At 53.9% G+C, this 15,552-nt stretch overlaps 3 protein-coding genes across 3 annotated transcripts; 1 reads left to right on the top strand and 2 right to left on the bottom strand.

The window, feature by feature from the left end:
* Nucleotides 1–4: 4 nt before the first annotated feature.
* Nucleotides 5–6,163, top strand: CAOG_03892 (hypothetical protein; the record flags this gene model as incomplete). The annotated part of the gene is made up of 19 exons (XM_004363563.1): nucleotides 5–1,486; nucleotides 1,566–1,754; nucleotides 2,004–2,132; nucleotides 2,313–2,495; nucleotides 2,672–2,767; nucleotides 2,899–2,994; nucleotides 3,139–3,300; nucleotides 3,398–3,608; nucleotides 3,693–3,836; nucleotides 3,942–4,009; nucleotides 4,097–4,238; nucleotides 4,332–4,408; nucleotides 4,532–4,657; nucleotides 4,758–4,834; nucleotides 4,991–5,129; nucleotides 5,225–5,362; nucleotides 5,467–5,604; nucleotides 5,700–5,834; nucleotides 5,942–6,163. 19 exons carry the CDS (start codon nucleotides 5–7, stop codon nucleotides 6,161–6,163), a joined length of 3,954 nt encoding a protein of 1,317 aa, XP_004363620.1.
* Nucleotides 6,164–6,472: 309 nt separating this feature from the next.
* CAOG_03891 (hypothetical protein) lies at nucleotides 6,473–12,409 on the bottom strand (the record flags this gene model as incomplete). Its single annotated transcript, XM_004363562.1, has 8 exons — nucleotides 6,473–8,396; nucleotides 8,428–10,439; nucleotides 10,581–10,786; nucleotides 10,898–10,976; nucleotides 11,139–11,216; nucleotides 11,325–11,406; nucleotides 11,513–11,661; nucleotides 12,074–12,409. The coding sequence occupies 8 exons, from the start codon at nucleotides 12,407–12,409 to the stop codon at nucleotides 6,473–6,475; spliced, it is 4,866 nt and encodes a 1,621-aa protein (XP_004363619.1).
* Nucleotides 12,410–13,648: 1,239 nt separating this feature from the next.
* On the bottom strand, nucleotides 13,649–14,909 carry CAOG_08741 (hypothetical protein; the record flags this gene model as incomplete). Its single annotated transcript, XM_011272059.1, has 2 exons — nucleotides 13,649–14,612; nucleotides 14,695–14,909. The coding sequence occupies 2 exons, from the start codon at nucleotides 14,907–14,909 to the stop codon at nucleotides 13,649–13,651; spliced, it is 1,179 nt and encodes a 392-aa protein (XP_011270361.1).
* Between the last annotated feature and the right edge of the window lie 643 nt (nucleotides 14,910–15,552).

The following is a 15,552-nucleotide window of genomic DNA, read 5'->3' as shown; positions in this document are numbered from 1 at the left end:
GGTGATGACCGCGGCAGACAGCGACAATGACGACGCCAATGCCAGTCCTGCGACGACGACCACTACGACGACTTTGTCACTGGGTGGTGCTGCTGCTGCGAGTGCTGATGGACTCGATGCGAGCACGACCACTACTACGACTACTACGCAGTCGCTGGCTGCCGCAGTGCCGTCCAAGCCGCAGCCAGTCAACCGCCGCCGACGCCCGCCGCGACCCGTCCGCACGTCGACGACCGGTCTGCTGCTGCAGGACGCCAATGCAGAGCTCCTGTCATCCCCCTCATCATCATCATCATCATTATCATCATTGTCACTGCAGCAGGACCAAGACCAAGACCAAGACCAAGACCAAGACCAAGAGCAGGACGTGAATCTCAATCCCAATGCACTCTCAAGCAAATCCAATCTCAATGCTACTACTGCTACTGCTACTGCTGCGACTGCTACTGCTGCTACTGCGCCTGCTGTGCTGGTTGCAACCAGACGGCCGCCCGCTGTGCCGGTCAAGAACGCGAGTGCCACCCCGACGCCGTTGAGCTCCGCTGCTGCTGCTGCTGCTGCTGCTGCTGCTACTACTTCGCCTGCGATGGCCGGGTCGTCGTCGTCGGCGTCGTCGTCGTCGTCGTCGTCGGACGTGGCAGACCAATTGGTGGTCAGCGCGAACAGTTCGAGCAGCCCGCCATCGTCATCGTCGTCGTCGTCGACGGCCGCACGCGCTGCTGCGCTGCAAGGCAAACTGAGCTTTCTGCAGCCCCCGTCGGCAATGCACAGCTCGTTGTCCAGCTCCAGCTTGAACGCGAGTGCGAGCTCGGGTGGCGATACCTCTGCCAAAGTATCTCCAAGTGCGTCTGCAAGTACGACGGCGACGACGACGGCGTCCGCGACCAAACGGTCACCAGTCCCCCTTCCCGGTCGCTCTGGTGCTCCGGCTGCTAGTCCTATTCCTAGTCCTGTTGCTACTCCTGCTGCTGCTCCTGCTGCTGCTGCTGCGAAGCTGGCATCCGGCAACTCTCCCTCAACTTCCCCACGCCCTGCTCCGCCGCCGCGGAAACGACCGCAGCAACCGCCGCAGCCAGGCTCCTTCATCCAGCTGGCTGGAGCTGAAGAGGGCTCGTCGGAGGTGGAGGTTCCGGAAGAAGTGACTGCCGCTGAAGCACCGTCCAATCCAACGCCGCCGCTGACAATCCCACGCACTTCGAGCCTGTCTGCTCCGTCGCGGCCGCCAAAACCAAAACCAGCGCCAGCTCGCGCTTCCATGATGCTGCAGTCGGACGACGTGAAGCGAAAGCTGAGTGACGACATTGCCGCAATTCTGAATGCTGCGCAAAACGCCCGCCACTCCGTTGCGCCTTCCAACCCTGACGACGTCCTTTTGGCATCTGGTCTTGGGGTGCATGCCCTCACGCGCGTTGCCCCTGCGCCCGTTGCTGCCCACCGCCCAGCCGCTGCTCCTGCCGCGGCAATCAAACGAAACATTTCCATTTCGGTAAAGTGAATACAGAAAGGTGCAAACAGACGTTGTGGCACTCATTGCAATCACTCCCTCCTTTGAACACCACAAACAGACAATGAAGAAATCCATGGGTCTTGGCAGTACCCGCAGCAAGCGGCCCGCGGCGAGACCATCGGTTCAAATAGTTGCTGGTAGTGGGCGCGCCGCCGGCAGCGAGCCTCCAGCGCCACTGACATCGGCCTCATCCGCTTCAATCGTATTTGGTGAAGATGCCTCGCTTGATGTTCGAGCAGAAGATGTGGTAGGTTGGATTTGCCGCTCCCAACACGAATGATTTGTCGATGGTGTTTTTTTTTTTTTTTGTTTGTTTGTTTGTTTGTTTGTTTGTTTGTTTGTTTGTTTGTTTGTTTGTTTGTTTGTTTGTTTGTTTGTTTGTTTGTTTGTTTGTTTGTTTGTTTGTTTGTTTGTTTGTTGTTGTTGTTGTTGTTGGTTTGTTTGTTTTTTGTGCTCATCAGTCGTATAGTCCTTGTCCCCCTCGTCGTCAACACAGTTCAACCCGGTCGCCGCTGCGGAAGAGTTTCCTGACTTTCCCGAAATGTGCACCGACGCACGCTCCAAGATTGTTTACGAAATGTACACGACTTTCCGGAAATGTGCGCCGACGCACGCTCCAACAATTGTTTTACGAAATGAACACGACAGAACGGACCTTCCGTCAAGACCCTTCGTTCACAGTCCTTGTCGGGGAAGAGAGGTTTTTTTGTTTTTTTGCATCATGCCGCGCGGGGCCCCCCCTGCCGGCAATCCCAATTCGTGATGTACATTCACTCACTATTTGCATCCGTTTTTGCTTTGGCAGCTCTTCCTCAACCCTTTGCGTTCTGGCGAAGAAAGCGGAATATTGGAGGACATTGAAATCAACGGCATCTTTTCCAATATTGAACGCATCGCAGAGTTCAACTTTGACCTTCTCACGATGATTCGGGACCGCATTGCCAACTGGTCGGATCAGCAACAACTTGGAGATTTGTTTTTGGAGCAGGTATGAGAGGTGTTTATGTTTGTTTTTGTTTGATTGTTGTGTGTTTGTTTTTGTTTGATTGTTGTGTTTGTTTTTGTGTGTGTTTGTGTGTTTGTTGTTTGTTTTTGTTTGTTTCTGCCGTCAGTTGATTTTGGCCGTTGTATTTGCACGCTCACCGCGACCTGCGCTTGCCACAGATGCCGCACTTTGTCATGTATACGGTGTACTGCAACAACTATGACAATGCCACCAACTTGGTCGTGAAGTTGCAAAAGCGCAAGCGAGAGTTTGCCGTGCTACTGGATGCAAGTTTTTCTTCGGGGGGTTTTTGTTTGCTGCAGCGGGGATGAGCGACGATGTGGTGTTTGCAACCTGGCATCTCATCTTTCCCCCCCCCCCCGGCTTGTTGCTTTCTTTTCCGTAGGCGATCGCTCAGAATCCTTTGTGCAACAATCTGCCTCTGCTCTCGTACTTGATCATGCCGGTTCAGCGCATTCCTCGTTACGTGCTCCTGCTGAAAGTGAGTGGCGTCCGTCACCCTGGATGTCTTGGGAGAAGGAGGGGGTCAGGTTGTGTAGATCCGGAGAATGCTGCGTTTTCGAGCCATTGGACTGGACATTTGGCCTCATCTTGTCGGCGTGCTCTTGTTGGTGTGCAATTTTAGGATCTCGTCAAGAAGACCGACCCGTCTCATCCCGATGCCAAGGCGCTACAACTAGCGGTCGAAAAGATGGAGCAGCAGGCCGACCATGTCAACACTTCTCTTCGCGAAGCAGAATCGCAACGCAAAATGCTCGATCTTCAAAAGACAGTGTCTGGTTTGAAGGTAGGGACACGAATGGGGGGGGGTTCTTTTGTGTATGATGCGCAGGTGTGGTATTGGCGTTTGAGCATGTTGCTGACGTCTTTGCTTCTCGTGACAGCATGTCGATGTTGCGGGTCGCACGCTCATTCGCGAGGGCACCGTGAGCCTCATGACAGCCAATAGAAAGTACCAGTGTCTCCTTTTCAACGATCTAGTCGTCTTTGCATCGCGATCCAATGCCGCCAGCGGACGCCAAACTGCGGTGGAGATGATGCTGGGCTTGCAGACTATTTGGTTTGAGGATTTGTACGATCTCGATCCCCAAACGAGTAAGAGGAGCTTTCATGCATGGAGATTGTTGTGTTGCCATCGACACTTGTTCCCGCTCACACTCGATTCGTTGACACCGTTAGCCTTGGATGACGCTTTTGAGGTTTACAATCCTGATCGTCCCTTCACCATTTTCGCTGGCTCAAGTAACGAGAAGAAGCTCTGGCTCAATGCCTTCCGTGACACAATTGCTCGCTGCATCTCTGCAGCTCCAACAAGCGATCTAGGTAACGGGGGATTGCGACATCTTTGGCGATGGCTGCGCGGCTTTTTTCTATTTTTTGTGTCCACGACTGCTACACATCTGCTCATCTCTTGGCTACTGAACTCAGGGGCACGCACGGCCAAATTTACGCACAAGGATGGTGGTGTGTACTCTGGAGATTGGCTTGATTCGAAGGTAACCTTGGTGTTCAATGCAGCTGGGTCTTTCAATGCAGTTGAAAAGTGCCAGTTGCTCACTACACTTGCCTTTCTCGGTCGCCAGCGTCACGGGCGTGGAAAGTACACCTGGCCAAGCAAAACTTCGTACGAAGGCGAGTGGGTGGACAATGAGCGTCATGGGCAGGGCACGCTCATTTACAGCACTGGAGAGACGTATGTTGGCTCATGGAGCCACAACCGCCAGTGTAAGCGATTGTCAATCATAGCCGTGAACGCTGTTCGACTGCTGCAACTCAACTTGCCTTTTGCTCGCTCGGAAACCTGTGTTAAACTCTCAGTTGGGCATGGTACCTTGTCCCAAGTCAATGGCGATGTCTACGAGGGCGAGTTCCTGGACGGCCGCAAGCACGGCAAGGTACGATTGAATCGGGGGGGGGTTGTTTGCGTGACGGCGCTCGCATGCGACCGAGCGTGATGTTTATTGAATTTTTTTGTTGTTGTTGCTGTTGTTGTTGTTGTTTTCCCCGTACCGCTATAGGGCAAGATCATTTACGCGGACGGTGCCATCTTCGAAGGGTTGTTTGATATGGACGAAGCCTGCGGTCTTGGAACGCTGACATACCCGAACGGAACAACCTACTCTGGCGACTGGCAGGACTCGCGTGTACGTGAATGCTTTCAAGCTGCTTTTTTTGAACGTTGCCTGCTGCCGAATCTGTTTCTGACGTGCGGGGGTTTGCCTTTTTTGCATTTTTTTAATTTAGCGCCACAACAATGGCACGCTGACAACCTCTGAAGGCGATTCATACCGTGGCCAATGGCGTTTAGACCGCAAGGACGGGTGACGGTGAACTGACACGAGCCGATGGCTCTCGCTACATTGGACAATGGCGCGATGACGAGGTGCGTGACGCTGCTGCGCATAACGGTTGCTCCCTGCACCTCCTCACTCTCTGTTTTTTTTTGTCATTTGGTTTGCTTTATTTTGCATCAAAAGCGCAACGGAGAAGGCGAGCAAGTCTTTTTCTGACGGCTCCATCTATGTCGGACAATGGCTTTTGAATCGTCGCGAGGGCTCTGGCGTCGTACGTAATGCCGATGGATCCATCTATGAAGGCCAGTGGCTTCGCGACAATGTAACAGTTTGCCGTCCTCGTCTATGCCTGCATTAGAATGTGCAAATTGCCTGGTTGTTCACTCATTGCACTACTGCTGCTCTGCTAACGAACAGAGACATGGAACGGGTACCTTGACTTATCCTGACGGTTCCTTTTATACTGGCTCTTGGAGTGACGATCTGCCACAAGGCAAAGGAACGCACAAGTATCGCTGCGGCTCCCAGTATGAGGGCCAATGGGCCAAAGGAGTGGTATGCTCCAGCTTGCAAAACGTACATGTCTGGAAGGGGGAAACGTTTGTGACACTCAGTCTACTCTATTTTCCCGCCGTGTTCATTGTTTATTGGCACTGCAGCCGGAGGGACGTGGCCGCAAGCAGTTTACAGACGGGAGCGTATATGAAGGCGCGTGGAAGAACGGCAAGCGGGATGGTGATGGCAAGTACGTTTGGACGGACGGCTCAGTCTACGACGGCCGCTGGAGCAACGACAAGGTGAGCCATACGTTTACAGTCCTGTTGCTCTTTGCTTTTTTCATTGGAGGCATTCGCACACGCTCAAGCTCATTTGGCATGCTGGGTTTTTGCAGCCGCATGGTCGTGGCATTTGGGCTGACCACTCTGGCAACCGCTACGACGGAGAATGGAGTTCTGGTCGCCGAGATGGACGTGGCGTGTTTACGTCGAGCGCTGGGCGCTACGATGGTGCTTGGCGCAACGGCATGGTGAGATCAGAGCGGGATGTTGAGTTGCCCTCGCTCGCCTAGACACTCTGACTTACGCTTGCATGTGTGTGCGCGTGTGTGCGCGTGTGCTTTTGGCAAATGCGCAGAAACATGGTGCAGGCGTGTTTACCACACTTGTTGGCACAAAGTTTGAAGGAAAATGGGAGAATGATCGCCGCGCAGGTCGCGGGGTGCTCACATTCGTTGCTGGGAACACTGAAGTTGTCAACTACAATGACGGGCGCCTGGTCCAGTCGCAGCTTGCCCAACTCAGTGACTCGGTGGCTCCAGAGCTTCATCAACTCGCTCGATTGAACATTGACGTCTAGAGACGCGGAAGATGCAAATAACAACAACAACAACAACAACAACAACAACAACAACAACAACAACAACAACAACAACAACAACAACAACAACAACAACAACAACAACAACAACAACAACAACAACAACAACAACAACAACAACAACAACCACAACAACAACAACCACCTTTAGCCGCCTCAAATCTCCGCCTGGTCTTTCTCGGTTGCTTTGGTCGGTTGCTTTGGTTGAACTGTGGCCGGCTGACTTTTGTTCCAACTTTTATTTTCAAAATTTCAGTAAACAATGGACACCAAATTTCAATCCACGCTTTAGAATACAAAGCTCATCTCTTCTCCGCCCCGAACGAGCTCCAGTTTGCGTTTGGAGCCAGCACCAGGTGGCGCCTGAACCCATGCAAGGCGAACACTGTCGAGGAAGGCCTCTGACGAAACGACGTCCATGCCAACGGGTCGAGCAACAGGGAATGTGCGAGACGGGGTGGAACTGTGCGACAGCGCGCCAAAGAAGCCCGTACTCGCTTGCCACACTTTGACCGCGCGGTCATCAAACGAGTACGATGCGAGGTACTTGCCATCGGGGGAGAAGGCGATGGCCGTGGAAACTGCGGCGTGGCCTTCGAGAGCGTGCCACTTGGAAGCCGTGCGCAAATCGTAAACAATGATGGGCCCGTCCGGTGCACCGACAGCCAATCGTTGGGACGCCGTGTGAAGAGCAATGTGGCGGAAGGACTTGACCATGTCGTGCAAAATGGAGGTGGCCTCGGCCATGCATCGTTGTCGTACGGTGGGCATGCTCGGATCGAGGCACTGCACGACAATTTCAACAAGCCGAGCCAAGTATGGCACAACCACCATCGCCTTCTTGTTGACAAGGAGATGGATGAGGCGAAGCGCATGCTCTCGCTCTTCGCCAGCATTGGCAGCGCCCATCACCTCGTTGCTCAATGCACGCACAAACGCATCGGGTGAGGTCGACGCGATGAGCAAGAGGGCGTGGCGCGCAGAGTTGTGCATCTTGGGCTTGGCGCCAGGAGCAGTCTGCGGCTTGGTAGGCGAGGCAGACGAGTTGCCCGAGTCCCTCAAGTGGGCCGAAAGCGAGAGGTTGGATGCGGCGGCGGCGGGAGAAGCATGCGTTTGAAGGTACACTTCAGCGCTCAGCGACAGCAATCGTCGCAGCAAAGTTTGTACATCGATTCGGGTCTGCGACCAAAGGTTAAACCCAACCGCCAACAGCTCGGCGGCAATCATTTGGTTGCGCTGGCGGGCAACGAGATCGGCCGAGTCATCAAACAGCAAGCGAAGAAGCGAACGGGCGACGTTGTCCGCAATCCGCATTTCCAGCCCCGAGAACTCAGACCCAAGCACGCCGAGCAGCAAAACATGGAGCACTCGCACGGGATGGTGGGGATCGCGCATGCTTTCAATGACCTTGTCCCAGCGCGCAGCAAGAATGGTACGTTGCTTTTCGCCAATGCGCGTCAGACCCTGGGAGACGAGCGTGCGCGCTGCCTGCTGCAAGTCGGTTTGCACGTCCATCCAGAACCGAGCAAGCAGCGTCAGCGAGGGCTCAACAAAGTTGGGCAAGAGATCTGGGAGCAGAGCGCATGTGACGGTGATTAGATGGCTCCACCCATCGCGCCGAACCTCGGAACCAAGCGTCATGAAGGTGTTGGCAAGCGTAATCACCGACATGGAGCAGAGCGCAGAGAGATGGGCTGACGACTGCCAGCGCATCGAGCCGTTGTTGGCGTCGGGCAACATTAACGAAATGCGCCCATCATCGCCCACAACACCCAAGCACAGCTGGTGTGTTGGTTTGTGGAGCCCCAGTTTGCTGGTGCAGGTGGCATCCAAGTTGGGTAAGCAATTCCATGGAATCAGGTGCGACAGCAAGACATTGGCGATAGCTGTGGGGAGGTTGGCCCACCAGTCTTGTTCCGCAAACCGACTCGTGGTTGTAAAGGTCTGGAAAAGGCTGGCAATCAATCGCTTGACGTTCACCACCAAGACTGGCAGCCTGGGCTCCTCTTCGGTGACGGGAAGCGAGAACAAATCCATGGCGCGCTTGCCTCGCAGACGAGAAGGGCTTTGCAGGATGAGTGGCTGCCCAGTCTCGGCGCTGGCAGAGGCAGCAGTTGCAGTGCCTGGGACGTTATTGGCAGAGCCGGTTGTTGCGGGCGACGACGATGCAGGGGTGGCAGAGCCAATCACAACAGCTGGAATAGTGTTGGGGCTGGACATTGGGCGTGTCTGATGCAACTGACATGATGCTCGCGGCTCCAAGAGGCATGGCAGCAACAGGGGCGTGAATGTGCGCGTGTGGCACGTTGTACGAAACGGACTGGTGCTCAAGCGTCTGACCTTCACGCAACATTGACGCCGCGCCTGGCAACGACCCAGCGCTTCCCGAGTTGCCCAGAACGGGGGAGCTGCTGCCACTGGATGCCTGGCTCCCGCGCTTAGTCAAGGGAAGGCGAGGGAACCCTCGAGAACGCCGCGGCGAATTCTGTCCCGAGCCAGTAGAGTCGGGCAAGTCGTTGAGGTCCACAGGCGGCAAATGTGGCAATTGCGGGGGCTGGTGCTTGGAGTGGTGGGTTTGAGCCTGTTGCTGAAGAAGTTGCTGCTGATGAGACGGTTGCAATTGCAGGTGCGGTGTAGACGATGGGAGCGATGACGACGGAGGGTGGTGTTGGGAACCACTCGAATGAATCGGAATGGAATGCATCGAGCAACTTTCCAAGATATCCAGGGCAACTTGGCCGGTTGCGACGCGATCAAGATGATTGGTACTGAGTTGCCAGACGTAGACAGTGCCATCGGTGCACCCGACCACAACGTAGTCGTCGTCAACGCTCCATTGCACTGTCGTAATCGGGAAGATGTGCCCACCCAGCTGGTGACGATAGCGCAAATCCGACAACGAGTACACGCAGACAGAGTGGTCTTGAGCGACAGAACAGACAAAGCTCTGCATAAAGGCACGCGAGTCGCGGGGCGGTTGAATCAAGCGAATAATCTCGCCTCCGTGGGATGCGAACGTCTTGAGCAGGGTTCCAGATGTGACGCTCCAAACGCGCACGGTAAAATCGGCCGAGCCAGACACAAAGACAGTGCGCTGTCGGGGTGCATCGCTGACAGCCTCGGGATAGAGCAGGCAAGTGATGCGATCAGTGTGTGCGCGACACACAATGTGATCGTCGGCACGTGGAGGCAGGCCTGTCCAGGAGCGGCACATGCCGATAATGTGGGATATGACAATGTGGCCGTTGGCAAAACCACGCACAACATGCGTGTCATCGACCATCATGGTTGCTGTGATTGCCTCGTCAACGCCGTGATGGCTGTTGCTCTGCCATCCAAGAGCCTCCCACACGCCTGCGAGGCTGCAGTTGATAAAAGGGAGCAAAATGTTGGACGACCACTCCGAGGACGTTCTGGACAAGCTCAGCTTTCGCCCTGTCGCTTGCAGAGAGCCGCGCGGTAGAACAGATGATGCAGCTGCTGCTGCTGCGGGATTGCTGGCAGAGATCAGTGACAACCGCTTGGATATTGGGGAAGGCGCAGACGGCGATTGGGTATGGACTGGCGAAGCGCTTTGCAGCCCAGTCGAACCAGACTCGGTGGCTGCGGCCAGAGAGGACGACGGGCTCACGGCGTCCAGGAAGTTGCCAACATTCCAGACATGCACTTGACCGAGCCCGTCAGCGCGCACGAGCATGTCAATGGTGAACATTGCGGCCGAGTTTGGCTGCGTGTCATCCATTGCCAGCCGACGCTGATACTGCATGACTGGGTAAGTCCCGTGGAGCAGTGTTTGGGGCACGTCAGCAGCCCAGCCAGGTTGTTGCTCCTCGGGTGGTGGCATGGCTTTCTGGAAGACGCACAACAGAGCGGGCTCTTCGTTGCACAGCACGGCCTTTTGCGATTCCGCGCGCTGCCCAGGCAGCTGGCCAGCAGCGCCCAGGAGCCGCAAGTGGTAACTCGCGGGATTGAAGCTGCCAGAGCTTTGCTCGCGAAGCAATGGAGGAGGAAGAGGATTGGAGGTAGGCTGATGCGGAATTGCGTTTGCTGGCGCCTTGTCAAAGCCAAACTGTGACTGCGAGGACAAGCTGAGAGGTGGCAGGTCTGGTAGACTAGGCAGCCGGTACAGATACCCAATACCATCGTGGGTCCAAGCCAAGATGGTCTCGGCGTCGAAAAACGAGCCGCCCGCCCATCCAAGGCGCAATGGGCAACGCATCCGACAAAGCGGGCGAAAATCGTTGCTAGGAAGTAACTGGAGTGGTTTATGGAAAGCGGGACAAGGAGAAGGCGGAAGGTCAGATGATCAGAGATACACAAAGAAGGAAAAAGATTAGCCGAAAAAAAAAAAAAAAAAAAAAAGACAATGCCACAACAGCAAAATCGTAAAACTTACAATCCATTCGTTGTTGCACACAATGAGGATGGAAGAGTTGTTGAAAGGGTTGACACAGATGGCTGTCGCTCGTGTGCAACCTTCCAGACTCAAAATGCTCAATGGACTATCTGGCGGCTTGACGCCAGTCCGTGTGACAAACTCGAGTCCCCAAAGTTGGAATGTCCCGTCAATGGACACAGTAAGCAGACCTTGACCGGGTACTCCTGCGAGAACAAAAGGAATCGGGGAATCCACCGCGGGCAGGTTAGAGGCGTCGACAACGAAAAACAACACGGAACGCAAGAGTCCGTTTGTGCTCGAATAAGAATACGTACCAGCAGAAGAAAAGCAATCCCATACACAGAGTGTGCTAATCCAGCCAGGTTTGCTGACAGAATGAATAACGTGTGTGACCTAGCCGAGCAGGGGAACAAAACCAAAAAAAAAAAAAAAAAAAAAAAAGAGCGAAAAGGAGAGAAGAAGAAGCAACAAAAACGTTAGCAAAGTGTGGTGTGGCCTCAGGGAAGGAAAGCGATAGCACACAGAGCGCGAGCAACGACGATGAGTGGGGCATACCGAAAGAGTGGCAATGTCAATAATCAAAATGTCGGTGAATCGACCGCAGCAAACCACCTTCGTGCCTTGTGCAATAATCTAATCAAAGAGGATGATTGTGTTGCGACAAGAAGCAGTGAGAGATGACCCTCAACAACACGTCCAAGATTCAAAAACACAAAGACGCGCGAATCAATAGCTACGCACTTCCAGCTGAGTGGGGCTTTCTGGAAGGCATTGAGCAGACTGGAGGCATCGACCATTGGAGCGATCTGAGATTGCCATTACGCTAGGCAATGAACAGAAAATGAGAGGAAACGACGCAGAGCGAAACGCAGCGCACAACGAAAGAGCAAGTCGACAATGATTCCTTGTTGCGTTGTTACAGCTCTTACCCGTCCGCCGATGCGCTCAGAATAACGTGTGTTGGAGCTGCGTCGACATAGTAGATGCACTCGACCAACGCATTGACAGCAGCCACATGTGTGAAGGCGAGAAATCTCGGCGCGAGCGACGTTGGTGCTCGTTTTGCAGCCTGCTCGCTCTGCGTTATCGCCCAAGCGTGGCAGAAGCAAAAAGGGACACATCCGAAGAACGCACACGCATCATCAGCAGAGCAGAACGCGTCGTCAGCGAAATGCCACCCCGTTCGTTCGTTTCGTAGAGAAGAGCCAGAATTTGCGCCAAATTGTTCGCGTTGGAGTGTTGAAGTTGACCCACAAGGCGAGCAGAGTGCGTGACGGCATCATTCACAAAGGCCCAGAAACGAGCAAAGATCAAGGACAAGCAATCAGAGGAGAAGTCAGTGAGTGAGAAATGCATCGCAATGCAAACGCCAGCCAAAAAAAAAAAAAAAAAAAAAAAAAAAAAAAAAAAAAAAAGCGAGATCTGTTTTGCTGATTTCCCATTGCGCTGGGGGGGGAAAACACGAGCGTTCTGGTCCCATTTGCACTTACGTTGGCTGCGCTGGGCGACGGGAGGTGCAGCGACCAGAAGCAGAGCTGGCCGCTCTTGGCGCCAGTGACGAGGGTCGTCTGGTCCTCGGTGACGAGCAGCGAAGTGACGCAGTGGCTTGGCGCGGACTGGTTCCAGAGGGCAATTGGGATGACGAGCTGCTGCGACGCCGAGACCGCCGAAGCCAAGCCCGAGGACGAGGACAGTGAGGACGAGGCGGATGAGGACGAAGCGGATAGTGATGATGAAGCGGAGGCTGCGGCAGTCGAGGAGGGCGCTGCGACAAAGGCCGATGATGAGGACGCGGAAGGAGCGCTTGTCCCGCCAGCCGCCGACATTGTGGACCAAAAAAAAAAACACGAAAAATCGAAAAAAAAAAAAAAAAAAAAAAAAGGACTACAGTAGACGTCTGAGAAAAATCCAGACATGAGAGTTCAGATGGGGGAGAATTCGCAAGTGTTTGGGCACCAACCGATACACATCGGTTTGAAACCATTTGGCTACGAGGCGAGGAGAAGTACTGAACACATTGGAAATTTGCTGGGTTTATTTGTTGACAGTCCAGCTATTTCATGCTGCTACAGCTCGGCAACGTAAAGGATGGCGCTTGATAAAATGCGTTCCAGACGTCTGCCGAAAAGTCCTGTTCGGCACAAAAAGGCAATAAAAAAACGCATCCAAAAAAAAATACAGTAAATCAAAACAATGTCTGAGAAACGCAATCACGCACCTGCTGCTACGATTGACTCACTACCACAACAATCTCACATCACATCACGAATCACATATCGGCACCACGAATTGAGGAGCAAAGAAACGAATCGAACGAACTGCGCTCGTGCCTCGAACCGATTGCTCAAGCCCTGCTTGCTTTTTTTTTTTTTTTTTTTTTTTTTTGCGAAACTGCCGTGCTTTGCAGGAGTATCGCATCAACGATATGTGGTAGGACTCGGACTGGATAGGAAGCGTACGCAGTTGTTGGCACAAGACAGGGGTGCTGGAAAAATTTGAATCAAAAACAAGACACCAATATCCCAATTGCGTCAAAAAAATTGGCGACCGACAATGACAATGTCACCAGTGAACTCTTGTTGTTGCGACGGTGTGAGGACCACTACACATCGGTTTGAAAGAGAAAAACGTAAAACCAAAACGTAGAGAGGAGCCTCCTTCTACCGGACAGAAACTGGCGACCACCCTGCATCTGGCTCTCTTCGTATTCTTGTTCAACATTATTCATATAGTCGATGTGCCAAAGATGGGGGCGGTCGGAGCAATATGAAATTTTGACTTTGCATTGACCTTTGGCTGGGCGCGAAAAATCTTGTCCCGTAGATGGAAGGGCAGCCTCCGCAACACTCCCGGCACCTTCCAGCCCGTCTCCGACAGTGGACATGCAGCGAAGATGCAAAGAAAATCGATATTCTCCGTATTGGTGGACGATAGGGTCATGTTGTGCGTACTTATGGCCGGGAGTGTGCGCGGGTTCGAATCGGGACAAAGAATTATCGTCGTTTAATCAACCCGACAACAATAACATACATCAAATTGCATATAAAGCCATACATGTAACACATTTAGTTCGAATTGGAGAGGTCAGATAGCGCGAGTCGCTTCCGGCGATCGGTTTTCGGCGTGGACGACACATTTCCCTCGGTTGACACGAGCTGCATCGCCGCCATGTCGTTTGTCAGCCAGCTGCTCACGCCAATTGTGTTGGCACGACTGAGTGTCACACCTGGAGACGATATGAGCCGCGATGAGCTGCGGGTAGCAAGACGGGGCTCCTTCAGCCGCTCGAGAGATCTTGACGACAGTGAATAGGTCACATTCTCGTCCGACCCGCCACTCTGTGCTGTTTCAAATGATGGAGCGGCCTCGTCGTCAGAGTCTCTTTCATAGATTCTCTTCCTGGAGCGCGCTGGAGCGGCAGAAGTCACCTGCATTGGCGACGGCGGAATGCCGTCCTCTTCGCATTCGTCGTCAGAGTCGTCCTGCTCAACCGCCATCGTCGCAACCGATTGCAAAGCCGGTGCCGCAGCTGCTGCTTTCGAGGCGGCAAGCGCGCGGACGTGTCGGACGTCGGGGCGCTTGGGTTTTGCGGCGACCATTTGCTTCACGGTCGCGTTGACTTTGGCGAGCCTCTGCTGGTTCGCGTGAAGTTGCGCACGCACGTCTGCAACCAGAGCGGCTGCCGAGTCATCTGCCTCGAGTTCTGCGAGCCGGGCCTGGTCGGCATCGATCGTCGACTTGCGTTGGTCCTGCTGATTCATGACGGGCTCGATTTTGTCTTCGTAGGTCCGCATTGCCCGGTTGTACTCCGCCATGAGAGGCGCAACCTGAGCCTTTTCTTGTTCCCGAGCTTCTCGCTCGTGTTGGGTAGCACGCTGTGCCGCATCTTGGGGCGAGTAGGCCTTGTTCGGCTTGACGGTTCGGATAGTGACGGGCTCGGTGCAGCTCGACGACGGTGTCAGCGGGGGCGCTCGCAGCAACTCCTCGAACGTGAGAAGCGATGGAATCTGTAGCAGGGTGCGCACATCACTCACGAAAGCGTCAAGGAGGCGCTGAGTTTCCGGACGCAGCTGAAAATCCGCCCAGGCTCGGCCCACAGCTTCCCTCCGACTTGGCGCAAAGCTCCTGCAGGCGCTCAAAGAAGCTTCTGAGGGTTTTCTCGTTCATCGCGGCCGTACGAATGGTTTCGATCGAGTGTGCAGTGATCCAGCGGAGTTCGTCGGAAAACTCGGCGAAAAACCGCTCCAAAAACGACTCGCTCGGGCCGTTGGGACCGAACTGGCGGCGAGGCTTTCCATCTGGTCGTGGAGCTTGAGACAGGCGCATGAAGAGTTCGATTGCTGTCAGGACTCGCAGGCTCTGCGGTCCCGACTGGGTCGTTCTTTGCTAAGAAGACTCGGCGTTGATGTCTTTGTATTGTTTGTATGCATGCATTTGGAATTGCAGTTCAGTCTGCAAAGTGAAATAAAACACTTTACAACAACATTGCCTGGCTAACCCTACCAAGGTCTTACACATTGCAGACTCTGACTACAGTCACCCGATGTCTGTTGTAACCGATCCAACCAGCGCTTTGACTAGCGCTGAGGCAAGCGCAGGCCCCGCGGCACACACGAGGCAACAGACGGCGGCGAGAAAAGAGAAGATCGCGCTTCTTCAGGCGCAGCTCGCTGCTTTGGAGCTCGAGAACTCTGAGCTGGAAGGAGATTAGGGTTAGGGTTAGGGTTAAAAGCTGGCCCCGAGTTAAGTGTTAGGTTGCCTTCCAAATTTGGAACCACGTTTTCCAAAAGATCTAAGATATGTACTTACACCTATGAAATGCGCTGATTCCGAATCTGCAATAAAAAGTATACGTCATCGCGCTCGTTTTTGCGCAAATCGAGCTCAAAGGTGAATTTCGCACGGTTTTACCATGGTTTCCCAAACCACTTCCCCTCCTCTGATTTTCCAGAACAAAGGTGACATTCAC

The sequence above is a fragment of the Capsaspora owczarzaki genome (genome assembly GCF_000151315.2).
Source record: "Capsaspora owczarzaki ATCC 30864 unplaced genomic scaffold supercont2.5, whole genome shotgun sequence".
NCBI classification, from domain to species: domain Eukaryota; class Filasterea; order Ministeriida; family Capsasporidae; genus Capsaspora; species Capsaspora owczarzaki.
This window is presented reverse-complemented; position numbering and strand designations above follow the sequence as displayed.